This window comes from Eptatretus burgeri, chromosome 10 (assembly GCF_056783735.1).
Source record: "Eptatretus burgeri isolate ZD-2024b chromosome 10, Ebu_testis_v1, whole genome shotgun sequence".
In the NCBI taxonomy this organism is placed as follows: domain Eukaryota; kingdom Metazoa; phylum Chordata; class Myxini; order Myxiniformes; family Myxinidae; genus Eptatretus; species Eptatretus burgeri.
The window spans coordinates 6698480-6718535 of NC_140970.1; the positions used below are offsets into that span (position 1 = coordinate 6698480).

Sequence of the window (20056 nt, forward strand, 5' to 3'; positions counted from 1 at the left end):
GGTTGATAAAGTGGATGAAAGCCTGGAACGTCATCGTGCCTGTGTGGATGCTCGTATGCAGCTGCAAGTTGAAGAGTGGGGAGAGCTGAGGAAGCAAGGGATGAATTTGGCGGAGGAGGTAAAAGGATTGGAGGCTCGTTTGGACGAACAAGATAAAATTATGAGCCAAGATGAAGTCTTGGATAAAGGCCTGGTAGAGCCGTCTTTTGTAAGTAGAGTGTCCGGGTTGGTTGAGGAGCAGCTACAAACTCGCGACAGAGCCTTGGGGGAGGTTGTGCGGGCCCAGAGGATCCTGCGGGAAGAGGTGAATCGGTCCATTCAACGTTTTGAACAGGAGGCAAAATTGACCCATGAGACCCTCACCACAAAACATCTTTGGCCACAGTGGGATCCGAAATTGGATACGCAGCCACAAGGGTGTTTGATCCCTGGGCTGGATTTGGACAAGGGAGAAACTGAGAAGCGGGCTACCGTAAAAGTGATCCCCCTGGTAAATTTCGACGGGTCAGGGAGCGTTGAAGCTTTTCTGACGCAATTTGAGTGCATTTCCCAACTAAACGGGTGGAATGAGCGGGAACGTACAGGGAATTTGGTGGCAACGTTGCGGGGACCAGCCGCAGATGTGTTAAACGTGATCGCGGAGGGGATGTTGACCAGCTCCCACATTTGCGAGGCGTTGAGCCGTCGGTTTGGGTTCGCGGCGAACTGTGATCTGGTGCGGGCCCAGCTCCAGCAGCGCAGATTAAAGCCGGGTGAGACAGTGCAGGAGCTGGCACAGGACATTTACCAATCAGTCAGGATCGCGTATCGGGACCTAACAGTGGAGGCATGGGACAGACTGGCACTAGAGAAATTTTTAGCTGCTCTTCCTGACCCTGAGGTCCGAGCGCTAGTGGAGCTACAGGATCCACCCACTGTGCACCGAGCGGCCGAGTGCGCGGCCAGGCTGGCCTCGTGGAGGCGGCCGGGTCGGGTGCCCGAGAGGCCATCGGTGATGATCTGACAGGCGGAGATCCAGGATCAGGGAGGGGGGCTGGGAGAAATTGGCATTACCCAAATGTTTCAGGAAATTTGCCAGAAACTGTCAAGTTTGATAAGGGGTAATCCGGTAGTTGGTGCGCCAAAGCGGCGGTGTCCAGCCCAGCCAATAGAGCAATTCGATTATGGCTGAGGGGGTCCGGAACCGGAAGAGACATTACACCGATACCCACGGGGGCCTTTTATGGGGAGTTGTTTCCGGTGCGGGCGAAGAGGACACATGCAACGATATTGCCGGTACCCGGCGATGGAGGGACCCTCCAATAGACTTTTAGACTCGGAGAGGGTGAATCCTCCTGCTGAACCGCCAGGTCTATCCGAGATGCCCTTTCATAGGTCGGGTCCGGAGATGACTATCGGGGGTCGGGGAGACTAGATTGGGCTGAGCATATACAGCCATGCTCGGCTGCTGAGATTGTGGCGAAGTGCCCTCCTTTGGTGGAAAAAAAATGAATTGTGGGAAAATTGGCATGGGTTTGTAAGTTCTGCCTGGTTTTAGAGTGACAATCGGGACAATGGGTAATTGGAAACAAAGCGGGCACGAGTGGCTGTCCAATGGCTGGTGCGTGGATCGGGTGAGAAGTGCTGTGTGAGTTGTTTTAAGTGAAGAAGTGAAATATATGGTGCACACATTGTTTTTTTTTATTGGGCATGGTGTGGTAACAGGGAAGGTCATGGTCCGTGAAGTGTTAGAAATGCAGGTGTCACATGAAAGGCCGATGGGGTGGGGGAGTCATGTGGATTTTGTGGGTGGGGATGATGTGCTTGTCCACAGGGATTGCTGAAGCTCACGGTGAGCGTGAATTGCGACCCCCTTCAAGGAGATTCACCACCTGGTGGCTAATGGTGACAGTGTCTGGAGGCAACTGGGAGAGGGTCTGGTTGGGCGACCAAGGCGGGTAGGACCTTGGCGACCCAGGAAGGCCAGAGGAGCCAGTGAGACCCCTTCCAGTGTGTTGTACGGGATTAGAGCTGATGGCTACCAGGGGGGAGGGAATCAAAGGGAGCGGGGCGGAGAAACGTCCGGGTTGGACTAAAGCTTACCTGTGGGCATGGTTGCACCTGAGATGCCCCCATCATCTTGTGGTAACCCACCCCACGGCCACGACGGGATTCAGCCTGCATGATTAAAATGAGGACCATGACCTAGAAATGTGATGATGACCATGGTGTGAGTGTTGTGAAGATGTACGAGTCCCACTCGATCCCGCACAACTTGACATGTGCAGCAAGGGCATGATGTCCGCATAATTTTGGGGCAAGCAAATTTGAAAATTGGCTCCCCAGGTAACGCTGGGTCTATTAGCATCCACTGGGGGAGGCGGTCAAGTGTAAATATCCTGTGAATAGTGTCGTTAAGGCTTAGAGTAGGAATGTAAAGTATAAGTGTTGTGTTTTTGTGGAACCTTTTGTTTCCCCTCCCCAGATCACTGGAAGAGTGCTGGGCAATAGCGATGATCCAGAAGATGGAGTGCAACTTCGCTCAGTGCTCTCATGTGATAAAATAAAAAATAAAAAAACGAATGATTGTTTAGGCGAGGATAAGGCCATAAGGGGGTAGTACATTAAGCAGGATAGGTAAGTTAGCTGCGACTCGCTGCCCATTGCCCCTCCTACTTTATTTTGTTAGGTTAATTAGGTGTGAGTCAGTAAGTGTTAAGGCTGGTACGGTAGCGCCTGTGATATACCTTGCAGGAGCTGCGGTACCAGAGGAGGGGGCAGTGTTACGTTTGGGGGGGGGGGGTATGCATTCAAAGGGTAATTAGGATGTTTAATTAGGTATGCCATGCTGTTCGAGTTTACCAGGATCTCGATGTAATAAGTAGCAATTCAGTGGTGATAAGTTGTCTAGTAAATGTTCATTTCTTCAAGGGGGAAATGATAATTGTCACGTAATTAGATAGGGACACGGGATAGGGTAAGTGTGTCTGCGTAAACCCCTTTTGATATGCTCTGGAGACTGGCCGTGACGTCACAGGACAGTGCAGCGGATGGCTCCGCCCCGTGATCACGATTGGCAGAAGGCGACGGCGGTGGGCCAATAAACGGCTCGATTGGAAGTGACGAGGACAGGAGGATAAAAAGGTTCTGTTCGGGGTCGAAAAGAAAGAGGAAGAAGATCGGGACAAAACGATCGTGTTTTTTTGGTGTGGAGGCTGTTGCGCGGAGAGCGTCCTTGTTGTTGTGCTGATTCGATCGTGTTCTTCATCGTGTCTTGGAGCCTTGCTGAGCCTCGTGCCTCACCTTGGTTGGCTCTGGGGTTCTGCTGACTCAGAGTACCGGGTCGAACGGTGGGCGGACCTGCCTCCCTCTCCTGCTCGCAACTTGGCGCCAGAACTGGTTCCCTGGCGGCTGTGAGCGGACTTGGGCCAAGACCAGGAGGTCGACAGCACCACGGTTTCTCCTGCCCCCCTGACGAGAGCAAGGCCAGCTCGTCGGACGCCGATCCAGGGACAGTTGCGTCCACACCACGGTCCAGCCTGACCACCAGAAATTGCTACGTTTTGTGTGTGTGTGTGTGTGTGTGTGTGTGTGTGTGTGTGTGTGTGTGTGTGTGTGTGTGTGTGTGTGTGTGTGTGTGTGTGTGTGTGTGCTTGGCGCCTTAGAGGGTTTGAGATCTGTATATTCATTGGAATTGTCTGTGTTTTTCCCCACGCCCGATCCCACACCATCCCGTCGAATCGCCCCGGATCCCTTTTCTTGCCGAGTCTTGTTATTTCTGGTTAATAGTAAAAACAAATAAACATCATCAACTCAGTGAAAAGTGACTCGTGCCACCTTCCTCGTCCCGTTTGCGGTAGAGCGATTAGAACCGCCATTTTTGGGTTATAAATAAATAAACCGCCTCCATCGTTTCGGCTCATTCTACTAAAGCTCATTACTAATATTAAAGAGAATGATGGCATAAGAAGAACTTAGCTTTCAGCGTTTGGCGCGAAATGCCATGGTGGGCAGAAATTACGTCTTTCGTTCGTTCGTACATGAGGGGGGAGTGTTTCTTTGTTTTTTTCCGTCAAGGAATAAATTCAATGGTTTTCACATATATAACACATTAGTTTCACAAATTTCCATTGAAAACATATATAACACATTAGTTTCACAACTTTCCATTGATAAAAGGCAGTGTTGTGTGAATCCAATGTGTAGTTCATGCGGAAACCAGCAAATTATTGTTATTATCTCTTCGGATGTTTCCGTCAGTTGTGGGTATTTCCGTCAATTGTTTCCGTCAGTTATCAGCCCATGAATACTCGGGTATTTCAGTCAATTGTCGCCATTTCCGTCTAGGTTACACACTGCCATCTACCGGACGGCCGTCATTGGCTGTTACTTGAGGCGCATGGGGGCGGGGGGGGCTCACCGGAGACATGGTAGACACCGGGGACATTTCAAACTCGGTGCAATTGTATACCAGCGCACGCGCTGTAAAAACATAGGGGAAAAAAAATCACAGAGGGCAATTACATACTGGGGAACTTATTCTTACTCTCTAGGATAATTAACACCGCACCACCCCTCGTGTGGCGATACGTAACATCTAAGCTCACAGATTCCCTACTTACTCACATCGAGATGCCTTTGACTCATCCATGGACCAAGCAACTCGACACAATGCTATATTCCCTATTACGTTCTTCCATCCACCCCCACAATCGTAACAATATTTTCCGAAGAAATTACCAAAATTGCTTACATATTTTTCAGCTCAGATTAAACCATGAACATCTATTAAACACACAATGTCTGGATCAGCAGTGGAAACTTGTAAGGAGAGACCTGTGATTTTGGAACAGAAAAATCAAATGTAGGTCCATATTCAAAGGGATGGAAGAGGACTCGGAGTTGGCAGAGGGGTAGGGGTGTGGCAGCTAATAGTGGGGAGGGAGGGAGGAGATTAAGGCAGGATGGGGGAGGGGGTAGGATTAATCCTTCAGCCCAAATTTATTTTCTGTATCCTAAGTTCAGCAAAATGAAGACAAACATTACAGTGAGGTTGGAGGGAAGGATGGTTAAAGGCAAGGATAAAAGCAGCATGGTGTGGATAAAACAGGACATGAGGCCAGGAAGATTTTCGAGTAATCCAGGAAGGAAATGGAGAGGGAGTTCAAAATGAGATGCTGTATGGGAAAAGAGGTGCTTGGGAATGACAGTAAAGAGAGAGAAAACATAAATTAGAGACTTCATAGAACACCTTACCCCACATGGTGTTGAGAAAGGAAACGGGAAGGGTCTTTTCAAGTTTTGCTTTGCATTTCCAAGTACGATCTATATTAGCTTTGTACTTGAACTTCGATTAACAGGCCCGATGATAGCGAGATGAAACCGATGGGTCAAATGGAACAGTCCAGAGATGAACCTACTGCCAACTCATTTCGGAGAAACTGGCGATTTTGGAACGCTCTTTGAGAAGAAGATGCACTAAACAACCACAACTATTGTACGAAGTTAGCTCTGTCATTGTATCACTAGGCACCGCCATTTTTTCTGAATCTCACTGTTATTCCACCCCCAGAGTGCCTGGCAAATTTGATTGGTCAAGATGGCGTAAATTTTACCCAAGTACTGCTAAACTGAGGGTTTTTGGAAATGCAAACAATGTGATTTGTGTTCCACAGTATTCAAATATATCGTCTAACTGAAATAAAATAAAAGTTTTATCGGCTGTAAAACAAACAAACAAACAAACATTGAATTGGAAGTTAACTAAAGTTGATCTTTTACAACACCTTATTCAACACATTAAATTAGTTATCCGTGCTTGTTGTTTGCTTCCTTTATGACGCACCTAAAAACTAATTTCCTGTTTGGAATAATTTTCAATTATGTTTGACTGCTAGACAGGCAGACAGACTGAAACAGCTTCTTTATCCCGAGTGCACATGCATGCGCACTCGGGACGAGAAGTCCTACAATTTGACAAGTTTAGAGCCAAAGTACTGGTAAACTGCAGATTCTCTTCCTATTCATGTTCTACAGTGCAATAATATAAAATTCAAATGAAATGAAATGGTTCCTTTGATCAAAGACTGACATCTGTCAGACAGACAGTGAACCAATTGCTTAACCCTGCTTTGTACTACACACATGGGATAATTATCATTTAAAATAAATTTTGAATAGTAAAGTGGAGAAAAATGATAAATAATTCATGAAGGAAGGAGAAATTTATATTGTTCTATTTTTTAATTTTTTTAATTTTTATTTTTTAAATAAGGATGCTAAAGAATGTGCAGGAGGGGGAGAATATGGTAAAGGAGAGAAGAGAGAAGAAAGAGAGAAGGAACGAGCTAATGTGTTTTGCCAAAGACTCACCAGTATGTGGTCTAGCTGAGGCCCATCGACAAACACAAACCCGATGTCGATAGAGCAGGACCAAATAAGTACATACATGAAGATACAAGAAGGGATTCACAATTTGATTAACAGTTAAGCCTAAGTCACATTTGCTCTTCGGCTAGGAGAAGGCGGCCGTACCCCCCCCCCCCCTGAATTGACAGAAACGTGTGGCGGCCGCAGAGTTTCTGAGGTGGCCTCAGGGTGGCCCTACGCCATATGGCTATATTTTACAGGCCGTAGGGGTCGCCGTGGAATAGCCTGGTGTTGGCGCAGTGGTTAGGGCAGCGGCTTGGGATCCAAAAGGTCCTGAGTTCAAGCTCCGTTGGGCCACTGAATTAATACACCAGGGGGTTGACTCAGCCTGTCATCCTTCCAAGGTCGGCGAAATGAGAACCAGTGTACTGGGCCGGTGTATACCCCAGTTAAAATAGGAGTACCATATCCCTGTGTTGTAAGAGGCGACCAGGGTTGCGTCAAGAAGGGCATCCGGCGTAAAACATGTGCCAAATCACTATGCGGATCAGACGGATGATCCGCTGTGGCGACCCCGAACGTGAGCAGCCGAAAGAAGAAGAAGAAGGGGTCACCGTGGAATTACAGCACGGAGTTATAACTTTTTTCATTTCTAGATTGGCCGTAGCAATTCGACAAGCCGTAGCCATGACGTAGATGTGTTCCTCGTCGACCGTACTTAGGGCGTACGGTGGGCTTGCGTTATTCGTGCGGCTGCCGTAGGCTCTTATCAATGAAAAATGAATTTTGCCAACCCCCAAAAAATTACGGCGGCTGCACTATTCCCACGGTCACCGTAGGGTAGTTCTAAGGTGTCCCTGTGTTCAACGTACGGTGGCCTTGCGGTCTGTGTGACTACCTGCGGGCAACGCAGGGTCGACGCACAGTTCCCCTACGCCCGCCATGCATCCTACGTACGGCCTCCATGGCAGTCTGCATCGACCGTTCATCCACCGTGCGCTACCGCTGGAGATCGGAGTATAGGTGTTTGCCGATACTCCGAACTGGTATATTCAGTTATTGGTTCACGAAAAAATATTTTCACGAAAAATATAAGTGACCACTATATTCGTTATTGTTGTGTGTCTGTCTGTCTGTCTGTCCCGAGCATAGCTCCGTTGGTTTTGATCCGATCCTGATGAAATTTTGGTGGGAGGTTTATATCATGATCTAGTTGAGTTTTCCTGAAAATGGGCGTGGTCCGCCCATAAAAAACATGTTTTTAGGGGGTAGCCGATTTCAATTTGCATCTTCTCCTAGGGGTTTTGTCAAATCTGAAAGGGGTTTCGGTACTTGGTTAGCCCAATGGCACCTGCCTCCCCCTCCCCATGGAGCTCGATTTTTCATTTTCGTCCCAAGGTCAAGGTCACAAGGTCACGAACTTAGAAAATTGCGATTTTGACATTAAAAATTCTTCTCTGAGGGGTTTGTGGAATCTGGCAGGGGTTTAGGTATTTAGTTAGCCCAATGGCACCTGCATAGCCCCACAGAGCTCGATTTTTCATTTTCATTCCAAGGTCAAGGCCACAAGGTCACGAACTTAGAAAATTGCGAATTGTGTTTTTAGGGGGTAGCCCATTTCAATTTGCATCTTCTCCTAGGGGGTTTGTCAAATCTGGCAGGGGTTTCGGAATTTGGTTAGCCCAATGGCACCTGCATAGCCCCACATAGCTCAATTTTTCATTTTCATCCCAAGGTCGAGGTCACAAGGTCACAAACTTAGAAAATTGCGATTTTGACATAAAAATCCATCTTCTCCGAGGGGGTTGTCGAATCTGGCAGAGGTTTCGGTATTTGGTTAGCCCAATGGCACCTGCATAGCTCCACGGAGCTCAAATTTTCATTTTAGTCCCAAGGTCAAGGTCACAAGGTCATGAACTTAGAAAATTTCGAATTTTGACATAAAAATCAGACAACCGCCCAAACTTTGAGAGGTAAGGATGACAATATTTTTTATGTATAATATTGAGGTCATTCCCCACCTAAAGTCTTGAAACCATTTTTTTCTATCTCGAACACCTTGCCCGTCGCGCCCCCCTTCAAGTTTGTTTTTTACGCTGATTTCATCAAAGTATGGATAATCCGAGGAGTGTGAAATGCCATATAGCCTATATGACGTTATATTGTTCCTGGAATGTTCCAGAGGAAGTTTTGCACCAAAGGTCATAATCCTTGACCTTTGACCTTTAAAGTTCACAAAGGTCAAATTTTCAAAGTTGTGGGAATTGAACCGGGTTTCTGACCTTCTTCGACAAACTAACTCCAATAAGCTATATCACATATCCTGTTTCCTTATTTTAATGTCCACAACATTGTTTTTTGACCTTTAAAGGTTATGCAAAGGTCAAATTTTTAAAGTTGTTCAACGAAACCGGGTTTTCGACATTTTGCAGCTTATAACCTGTCACTCGTACAACATCATGTTGATCATTTTTATAACTTGGTCAAACATTATCACATTGTCTCATCCTTTACTTCTGAAACAATCTACATCATCAAATACCGCTCGTGAACCATCGTCGTCTTCAGACTTTTAGACATTATAGTTATAGTATATTCAGTTTTATATACTGGTATATTCCGAACTGGTATATTTTTATTTCAGTAAAAAAAGAACTGGTATATATACCCACTCGTTACCATCCGTCTGGCCACACGTTCACCTTAGGGCCCCCCTGCGGTCGCCTTGCGGTCACCTTGCGGGCACCTTGAGTCTGCCTTGAAAATTCTATGGCCGCCGCAGGGACGCCCTAAGGTCACCGTGCGACATCAAATCAAAGACCGTACGGCACCCCCACGTTTTCGGTCTCCACAATTTCTAAATACCCCGTGCGGCTACCCGAAAAATAAAAACATATGTGACTGCTACATTGTGTGACCGTGGAAATACTGCGGCCGCCCTATAATTGCTAGTGGCCGTAGATTTTGTCGACCCTCTGGCCACCGTGCCAAATGTGACTTAGGCCTTAAAGAAACAAATGACAACAGTTAAACGAGGTACATGGTGTATTTCATTTTAAGAGAAGTTCTCATGTAATTGAGAATAACCAAGTGCACTCATGAAGAAACCAGAAATGAGAATCTAAAATCCCAGTTGTCTTCTTCTCAGTAACTTGTGATATTTCAAACAATATATGTCAACTGCAAACTCCCATAACTCTGACTGAAACTCCATTGTGGAATAGGTTCAAAAAAGCTTGTTTAATTTAACCACATGAAGACCCAATACCTTCTCATCTAAAACATTATCAATACCAATGTTCTTTCACTTTCCATGTGTAGTGGATCTCTTACATACACTTCTTAAATCAGAAAATTAGGAGTGAAACTTTCCTTACCCTTCTTCTGGATGCCCCATATGGCAACTCCTGCCTTCCCAGATAGTGGGGTTTCTTTTCCAAGTGAAGAAGTATTTCCCCTTTTCTCATCTCCTGAACCTTTACAAACTCCAAGTTCACCATATGGTAGAATACTGGTGTCACATTTATGGTAGAGCTTTTCCATCTGCGCTCATTGTTCTGAATAGTGTACATGAGTGTAATGTTGTATAGCTTGTTGGTGACAGATTACTTACTGACTCATCACAGAGTCTTCATCTCCTGACTCATCACAGAGCGGTTTCCTCTTCATCCCTCTTGTTATTACCATGCCAGTTGCTTTGTTGAACTATCAGCTGCATTCCCTCCCCCCCACCCCCACCCCATGATGTGTCCTTGCTCCACGTGCTTGGATTCATCTAGCTTCCCTTAATGTTTGTCCCTTCAGCCATGGAGAACGAATAAATGTACATCTTATTTCTTTCGTCACATTGCTGTAATTTGGAACTGGCTGCCTCCTCCTGCTTTCCTCACGATCTAAAACATTCAACAGTTTAAGGCCTCGATCAACAAGCTCTACCTGCTTCAGCCCTTATGCATAATATCACGCTCCCTTCCCTGCTATAAATAAATGGTCAATGGATCTTATATCTTTCTACTGGAATTTTATACTGAAAAAGATATATTTAAAATCTCATCCAAAATGCTATTGTATTTGTAAAGCACATTATTGCTCCTTTTAGCAAGGCTTCAACTTTCTATGACAGCATTTGTGAGCAAGATATCACAAATGCAAGGGGAAAAATTGGGAGAGGGCAAGGAGGTATATTGAATAATACATCCGAGCGGGTTTGACGGTCAGCTCGGATACAAAACTTGATGCAAGCGAGTGTTAATCAACCTTAGCGACTACGGAAAGTGAAAACAGAATTCATATTGAATTTACAATAAACACGTGAGGCCACTCGAAGAAAAAAAATCTCCATATTCTAGGAATCATTCCCAACATCATTGTACAATTTTCAAACCCGCATTTATGGCCGTGAAATAAATACTCTAAGTGTGTGCATTTAATGGCTGTATCCAGGACAGAGCTGGACCCCAACTAACAAGGACCCTCGGGTCACCAAGATGCTCAATCACTCGCTGCCTGCACATCTGCGCGGCGTCACGTGACCAGCCAGCTCGTCGTTGGATGAAATTCCCCAACAAAATCTTAAAACGTCCGTTTTTCACCGGAATTCTTTCAGATACTAGTAAAGCACATCCCCAAACCATATAAAATATAAACATTAATCTGAGACGCTACGAATGCGCAGTCCCTCAGGAGGACAGGTTACGAGGTGAAGCAGTGAACAGAAAGTACGTGGTGTCCCGTCCAGATTTTCACGGTTATTTGAATTGAATATATTTTCCTCATGAAAAGTGTGTTTCTGAGCGGATTTGCACGAAAATTATCTTCACTAAATGTGTAGCCACACCAGAAGGTCCCAAAAGTGAAAACAGAAATCAACCAGAACTTAAGACAGCCTCGTTATATGGCATGGAAACGGATGGAAGCCCGTGGAAGCCATCCCTCGCTGCAATGCATTCCACACAGACCGAGAATATAAACATTCAATTTTCACAAAACTTGATGCAACCAAGTGTTAATCAACTTTCGCGACTATGAAAAGTGAAAGCATAATTTAAATTTAACGTAAAATAACCGCATGAAGCCGTGTTGAAGTCAGTGGACCTCGTGTTGCCCAATAAACAGGGCCAGACGACGGAGGTAACTCGAAACTAGTTGGTCGAATTAAATCTTCTTAATAATCCCAATGAAACCCATTATGCATTATAGCCATCTGATGATTCCTTTTCGGCAATTCGACCAATCGGTCATTTTGCACTTGATGACCCTGTAACCTTGACCCCGACGAGAAAATGCGAAAAAAGGCTCAGACGATCTATAGAGAGCAACAAGTATTATCATCGTGTCAAGTTAGAACTCAATCGGACGAGACGTCTCGGAGGAGATAGAAAAATAAATATTGTTGACAGACGGACGGACGGATCTGAGGACATCAAACGGTTATATTAGGTCAGTGAGCTGACCTAAAAAAAGAAAATTGAGAGACAGAAGAATGGAGGACAAGAAGATAATGCAACTGTAGTGGAGATTTGGAAAGGAGAGGAGAAAAGGCAAACATGGTTGTACATAAAGAATGGGGCACTCCAAATAAATGGTTGGCAAGGAGGAGAATGAGGGGGTGGCGGGGGGGGGGTGAGAATAAAGGAGGATGATGAAAGGAAAATGTGAAAGTGGAAAGCAGAGTGACAAAAGTTAACGGTTTTTGCATATGTAGATTACCACTGAGAATGTTGGCAGTCATGAAAAAAAAAAAAAAAATCAGCTGAGTGAGAAAGCATGCCCTTCATTTTGAGAATGCTACTACAAAGAGATAACTTAAAAATAGATTCACATCGAATGTTGGGTGAGAAAATAAATAAAAACACGAATGTGTGATTCGTGTAAATAATGGAAGAAGTCGCACCAGAATAAGCATTGATTAAGATGAGAATGTTCTTGTTCCTAATTAATTCTTACCCTGCTCCCTGTTTGTACAACCTTCCTCAGATCGAGGAAAGGATCTTTCTGGAGCCAACCCTGGGGACCAAGTGCCCAAACTACACCATTCTTCTCAACGACAAACAGCCTTCCTGTGTCGTCTGGTGGTCCCACAGCAGCCACAGGCATACGCAGCACTTCAGTAAGCAGATTTAAGCACCAACCACCTCGTACTTTTCGCCGACCACCACGCCTGCTCACCAAAGTCAGACAAGTGGGGTCGTGGTGACAGTTATGTATGAACATCCAAAACTGCTGTGACTCTCATATCTATGGGAAATTATCAGGAAGATTTAACATCAATGAGATCCATTTTTATAGCTGCAGATGAGGGGATGGAATAGAGGGCTAAATGGACAAAAATATCATTGAAAAAAAGGAAGATATTTTCACATGGCATGATCATGGACTACCACGCAAAAGGGGCAGTGAAAAACAGACATAATAGACATTTAATCAGACTCAATGATGTAATGGTTAGAGCATCTGCTATGATCTCTGGAAGGTCGGAGGTTCAAACCCTGGCAGTCATAACAAAGACTTTTAAAATGGTATGTGCTGCTTTGCTTGTTGCTCAGTATTTAAAAAAAAAGAGAGAGAACCACAAGTTCGCGACCATAGTGCAGGCTGTTACAGATAGAAACCATAGTGCAGACCTACTGGGCTTCTTTTGTTGAAGTTCCTTGAAAGGGAAGATATATATATATATGTTAAAAGAGCCATTTTCATGCATGTATAATGCTTTTTTGCACCCAAGAAGAAATAAATTTCAAACTTAGCTTTGTATGGGATTCAACTATATCCACTAGCTTACAAGTCAACACCTTTAAACCACTCTGCCACGACGACGTGTACTCAATATGCATTAAAAAAAACAATTATTATTTAGATCTTGTCCTCATGGGATCTTTATAAGAATAACATTTTTTAATGATCATAATAAAGATCTACTTCCCCTCCCTTACAGACAGAAGGAAGAAGAAGCAGAACTTGAAGTACCACTGTAGAACAAAAACATAAAACCCACAAACAAACACACAGACACTGCAAGGAGATCAAGGCGGAGTGGGGAGCAATGAGGGGTTGGGGAGTGAGGATGGTGGGGGAGTGAGGAGGGTGGGGGAGTGAGGAAGGATGGGGGAGTGAGGAGGGAGGGCAAAGAAGGAGGGGTGTGAGAGCGAGGCAGGAGGGGGGAACGAGGAGGGAGGGTGGAAGGGTGGGGGAGTGAGGAAGGAGGGGAGGGCAAGGAGAGGAGAAAAATGGGTGTGGAAAGGGAAGGCAGTATGAGGGGAGGGAAGCCAGCTTGAGGGGAGGCAAGGGAAGGCAACATGAAGGGAGCGCAAGGGGAGGGTCCGTCTGGACATAGCCACCGTCTGGACACATCCGGAGATAACCACCATCCAGACATAAATGGAGAAAACCAACGTCAGGACATAACCGTCACACACACACACACACACACACACACACACACACACACACACACACACGTAATGTGACAGGTAGAAAAAAAAGTTAGCTCTGCAGTTGAGAAAACGCATTAATACGGCGAACGGCTCGGAAATCGGGTGTTATCAAATGCATTTTGCCTTGAAACTCACAAAGAGAAATCATATAACCTTTGTAAAGCACTAACTGCAGCAAGTCATATAAAATAACTAATTGCTTTAGAAACAGTCAGTCATGAGGACAAATGAAAACGTGATCACTCATACGCTGCTGAGGTTAAAAATTAAAACTTCCAAGATACGGGATGAAACTTTACCACCACGGCGCCCGCGTAACCAAGCATGCAGGTATGCACACACGTCTGTGGAGAGTCCCTAAATTATAGATCCAAGTATACCCATTATTTGTACCTCCACCTTGTAGCAACTGCCGACTGTACATCTCGATTGGGACACGAACTGAAACGCCATCCACTGTAGGGTGCTTGGCAAGCGGCTTAAGCACTCAAGCAAGCACTCCAATTAAATGGTTGGCAAGTGATAGCTATGTCAGAATGTCCAAACTATGTCTGAATTAGACAAATTAACACTATTTTTGAGCAGTTGGAACTGCTGCCAAGTTCAATTCTGGAGCTTAAATTTTGTAATTGGGCTTAGTACTAAAGCCACGAATGCTGGCGTCTCCGGGCGTTTATAAGCATAGCAATGTACCCAGTGATTCAGAGTTATGATGAACAGGTATTCGATAATATGAGTGAGGAAAGTGAAAAAAAAAAATGATCGTGAAGAAATCGTTGTGGCCTGTTCCAAGTCAAGGCATGGTTGAGCAGGCCCAAAAAAATGGTGGCTTCAGACCCCAGCAAGGTAACCCAGGATACGAGAGAGAGAGAGAGAGAGAGAGAGAGAGAGAGAGAGAGAGAGAGAGAGAGAGAGAGAGAGAGAGAGAGAGAGAGAGAGAGAGAGAGAGAGAGAGAGAGAGAGAGAGAGAGAGAGAGAGAGAGAGAGAGAGAGAGAAAGAGAGAGAGAGAGAGAGAGAGAGAGAGAGAGAGAGAGAGAGAGAGAGAGAGAGAGAGAGAGAGAGAGAGAGAGAGAGAGAGACACAAGGATGTGCCTGATAAAGGCTATAATTAAATATGGCCGTTAATTATCTTCAAAACGGGTGTTTTAATTAACCCAAACACCTAATTTTCACTCTTGCACTTCCTTAGAGTTCCCTTAGTATGCATGCAAAGTTTCAGGCTGCAGTGTTTCATGGTTTTGGAGTTATTAGTATGGAGGAGACACACATATTTATTAGTGTGTATATGTCTGTATATATATATATATATATATATATATATATATATATATATATATATATATATATATATATATATATATATATATATATATATATTGTTGCGGTTCTGCAAAACCGCATGCCTCTAAGGCAATGGCACCCAACATACAGTGATCCCCAGGCAGTTATTTCATTTGTCTTCATGCAGTCAGATCTTCCCCTCATGTCCAGTGGGTTAACAGGATGAAGTGCGTTGCGTGGGTCTAATAGCACGGTCTAATATCTATATCTCTATCTTCAATCCTGATTTCCATCCAACCCTTTCCTTTTAACCATGGTGCAAATCCAGCCAAGCACAGCACCCAAGCAGCTACCTATGAAAGAATCACCACAAACAATGACGCTGCCCGGCACGAGCATGGCGTGCCCTTTCATTCAAAAACTGCGCAAAAATTTACAACCGCGTCTCAAGTTGCTCAACCTTCGCTCACAAAAAACTTACGACCTTGACCACCAACATCTCTCGCACATGGGAAAAATCATCCCATGCCTCCTCGCACCTCCGCATCGATACAATTCGCCACCAAACAGAGGCATGCCGCACGACCCAGGCCACTCGGACCTCGTGGTGCGGGGACAGGCCAAGCACGTTAAGGCACTGTCACACCTTGACGATTTAGCCAGCGTATGCCGACGTATGAAAAATTTGTCTAAAACGCTGGCACACGTCGAATACGTTATGGGTAAGTTTTGTATACGTTAAGAGCACGCTGGCATACGTCGTAGTATGCTGGCAAACGTCGTAGTACGCTGGCATACGTCGTAGTACGCCGAGCTGTCAGACAAATTTTCCATGCTTGAAATTTTTCGACGTATGCCAGCGTATGACTCACACGTTCCGCATACGCTGGCATAAGTTGTAGGCACGTTACGCGATCGTTGACACACGTCGACACACGTTACTTGTAAGTTACTCATAAGTCGAAACACATCGAGGTAATGTTGAGCATACCCGAAACTTATTTCTAATCTATGAGTAACATGTTGTAGGCACATTACGCGATCGTTGACACACGTTACTTGTAAGTTACTCATAAGTCGAAACATGTCGAGGTTATATTAGCGTCAGTGTTCCAGACTCCCTGTTTTTTTTTTTTTTTTTTTTCCTTCGGTATGACGGTGATGTTGACACTGATTTCTACTGCGGTTATAATATAATATAATTAATAGGCTGCCGCTCAACGATTTAATTCATAACCACACTAGAAATCGAAGTGTCAACATCACAGTCATACCGAAGAAAAAAAATATATAAAAAAACAAACAAACAGGGAGTCTGGAACACTGACGCCAACCATTACCTCGACGTATTTCGACTTATTAGTAACTTACAAGTAACGTGTGTCGACGTGTGTCAACGATCGCGTAACGTGCCTACAACTTATGGCCAGCGTATGCAGAACGTGTGTCATATGCCGAGTATGTCGAAAAATTTTCAACATGCTGAAAATTTGTCGACGTACTCGGCGTACTACAACATATGCCAGCGTGCTTCAGCGTGCTATTAACGTATACAAAACTTACCCATAATGTATTCGACGTGTGCCAGCGTATTCGGCAATTTTTCATACGTCGGCATACGCTGGTTAAAACGTCAAGGTGTGACAGCGGCTTGACACTTCGATGTCTAGTGCGGTTATGATTTGAATCGTCGAGCCGCAGCCTATTAATAGCCTACACCACGTGATCGTTGGCGATACGCTGCTGCACGCTATGCATAAGTTACACTATCGTTGGGCATAGGTTGTGAACGCCGACAACACGCTCAGCATTCGTTGATATACGTTATCTATATGTTATCGAAACGTTCTGTGTACGTTACTAATACGTTATGCATACGTCCAACTAGTTATGAATACGTCCAAAACTGGAAAAAACATCAATAGTTCAGCGTCCGCCAGTGTTTTACATACATTTTGATACCTTGCCATACGCTGGCTAAAACGTTAAGGTGTGACAGGGCTGTTAACAGCACCAACTGCATCTCGCCAGGGATACCCGTATGGGCGTGCGGGACCGACGCAACCCTCGTCCAGTCACCAGAACACGGCAGGACGGGCGGCAAGGGATGGGGGTCACGGGGAGGGGGTGGGGGTGGGGGGGGTGGCAGTGCAAGGCTCAGGGGTGTGTCGCGCCGGATGTGTGCATGAGATCGCTTCTGGCCCCAGGAGCCTGGAAGGGCGGTGCTATGACCGCCGTGGCCCAATAAGGAGGCGCGATTCGGGTCACAGCGTGGTGCTTCGGGTCGTCACCCCACCCTTCACACGGGGCTTATAAAAGGCGGATCACGAAGCCATCCGCTCTGCTCTTTTTTTTGCCTGCCTGCTTCACCTTAGCCTTGGTCTGTTTGCATCACCCTCTCTTCACCGCTTCTCGTTACCTGCCTATCGCTGCATCTACACTTGGGGTTGGTGCGCGACAGATGTTTTTTCTGGGACCAGTGCAGAGCACATTTTTCCACGAGCCCTGGCAAAGTGATTAAGCATGAGATAACACGCCAACTCTTGAGGTTGGATCGCTCAAGAGGAGCTTCCCCCAAAGAGTACTGGGTTGCGTGGTCGGCCAACAGCACTGGGTATCATGAGGCCGTTCTTCCTCATCTGCTCTTTTCCCTTCTGGGTATCTAATCTTCCTCGGGTTTGTGTGTGTTTGTGTGTGTATGTGATGGCACCTGTCATAGCATAAGTTAAGATTGTACAAGATATAACGGGATATGTATGCTCTGTGTCTGCTTTTGAAAATTGCTTGCCTTTTGTCGCATCCCACAAATTCCTTGCTATCTCTGCTGTACATAATAATAAACCCCATTCACTGTGCCACATACCTTTCCTCACTTAGGCCTGTCACATTTGCTCTACGGCGAGGATACGGCGGCCGTACGCCCTCTGAATTGACAGAAACGTGCGGCGGCCGCAGAGTTTCTGCGGTGGCCTCAGGGTGGCCCTACGCCGTTTGGCTATATTTTACAGGTCGTAAGGTCGCCGTGGAATTATAACGCGGAGTTACAACTTTTTTCATTTCTACGTTTGCCGGAGCAATTCGACAAGCCGAAAAAAAAAACTGGTAAAAAAAAACAAACAAGCATCAAAGACTGGTACTTACGAAATCGTCAACTTGACCTCTGACCTTGTCCAATAAAAGCTGTCTCTGGAGAAGGTAGCGAGGCAAACCAGAAGTTTCTATGATGAATCTGTACCAAACCATCAAAAATCGAATGTTTTGGATGTTTGACCTCACTGTGATCTTGACCTTTGACCGATTTTAACCAAAATCTAATCAGCACTAGCCATCATGCTCCTGAATCACGTGGTGTAATTTGACATTGGTAGCTTCTTCCATTCTTGAGTTATCTGTACCAAACCATCAAAAATCGAATATTTGAACTCACTGTGACCTTGACCTTTGACCGATTTTGACCAAAATCTAATCAGCACTAGCCATCACCCTCCTGAATCACGTGGTGTAATTTGACATTGGTAGCTTCTTCCGTTCTCGAGTTATCGTGCCTACAAACAAACAAACAAACAAACAGAAACGGAAGGCATCAATATACTTATGAAATCTCGAGATTTCGTAAGTAATAAATTAACCCATTCGTTACCGTCCGTCTGGCCGCACGTTCGCCTTAGGGCCCCCCTGCGGTGACCTAGCGTCTGCCTTGAAAATTATATGGCCGCCGCAGGAACGCCCTAAGGTCACCGTGCGACATCAAATCAAAGACCGTACGGCAACCCCACGTTTTCGGTCTCCACAATTTATAAATACGACGTGCGACTACCCGAAAAATAAAAACATATGTGACTGCTACATTGTGTGACCGTGGAAATACTGCGGCCGCTGTATAATTGCTAGTGGCCGTAGATTTTGGAGACCCCACGGCTGCCGTGGCAAATGTGACCTCGGCCTTAATTGTAAAGAAATGCTTCTGCATAAATGTTCCCATCTCGTTTTCATCTTTTCCTTCACTGGTCCAGCATGGTCCGTATCCTAGCCGAGCCGGGACTTTATTCCCAATGATCCGTTCTTTTAACCAGTAAGTCTTTGGCAGTGTTGCTCAGCTGCATCTGACCCGATAAGGTGACCCAGTTCAGACAAGGTAATTAGATCACATGACCATTTTAGGAAACCGGTTTCCATTAGACGGAAGACGCTAAGTCACGTGGTTGAGTTATTGGCATTCACGGTCGATTTGCGACCCTCCGCGTCACGGAGTTATCCGTGTATACGGCTTGCGATTCCGGAGTCTGGTGGGAACCCGAGGTAGCAGCCGAGGCTGGATGTTGTCAAGCTCAAGGATGAGAGGGTAGCTGAGGAGTTTGCGAACAAGCTGAGTGGAGATTTGGGGGAGTCGGGTGCTTTGGGAGGTCCTGAAGAGTTGTGGAGTGCTTTCAAGACCACCGTCCTTGATATTACCGGTGGATGTCTTGTAACTCACCGTAGGGCAAAGAAGAATTTTGTCTCTCAAGGGACACTGGATACCATTAACCAGAGTCGCAGGGCCAGGCTGAATGGCAGAGCTGAGCTGTTCAGGGAGCTGAGGCGCAAAACTGTACGTGCACTGAGGGTGGACAAGGAGGCCTATGTGCGGGGAATTTGTGAGGGGGTAGAGCATCATCTGTGGTCAAGTGATTCTCGTCCTGCTTACAGGGGAATTCGTGCATTGCGTTCATCCAAGCCCATCCCTCGGTGTACTGCAGTTAGAGCAGAGGGTGGTAGGCTCTTGACAGAGGAGTCTGAAGTGAAGGCCCGCTGGGCCGGTTACTTTGAGCAGTTGTACCAGGCTAATCCACCAGCTGTCGAATTGAACGTCAGGGGTGTTACAATCCCTGTTGCTGACCCTCCAATCAACTGTGGTCCACCTTCGCTTGTGGAAATACAGGCTGCGGGTGAACCGGTTGAAATAGGGTGAAGCTCCAGGGATCTGTGGCATCCATGCTGAACTTCTCAAGGCTGG

The 20056-nt window shown here is 45.7% G+C and overlaps 1 protein-coding gene across 1 annotated transcript in view; it reads right to left on the reverse strand.

The window, feature by feature from the left end:
- The window catches only part of LOC147017900 (hedgehog-interacting protein-like), a 221263-nt gene that overhangs the window by 139427 nt on the left and 61780 nt on the right, over positions 1-20056 (reverse strand). Inside the window, exon 4 of the mRNA XM_085896963.1 lies at positions 12295-12508. Coding sequence (XP_085753089.1) covers positions 12295-12508 — 214 coding nt within the window. The remainder of the gene's footprint in view (positions 1-12294; positions 12509-20056) is intronic.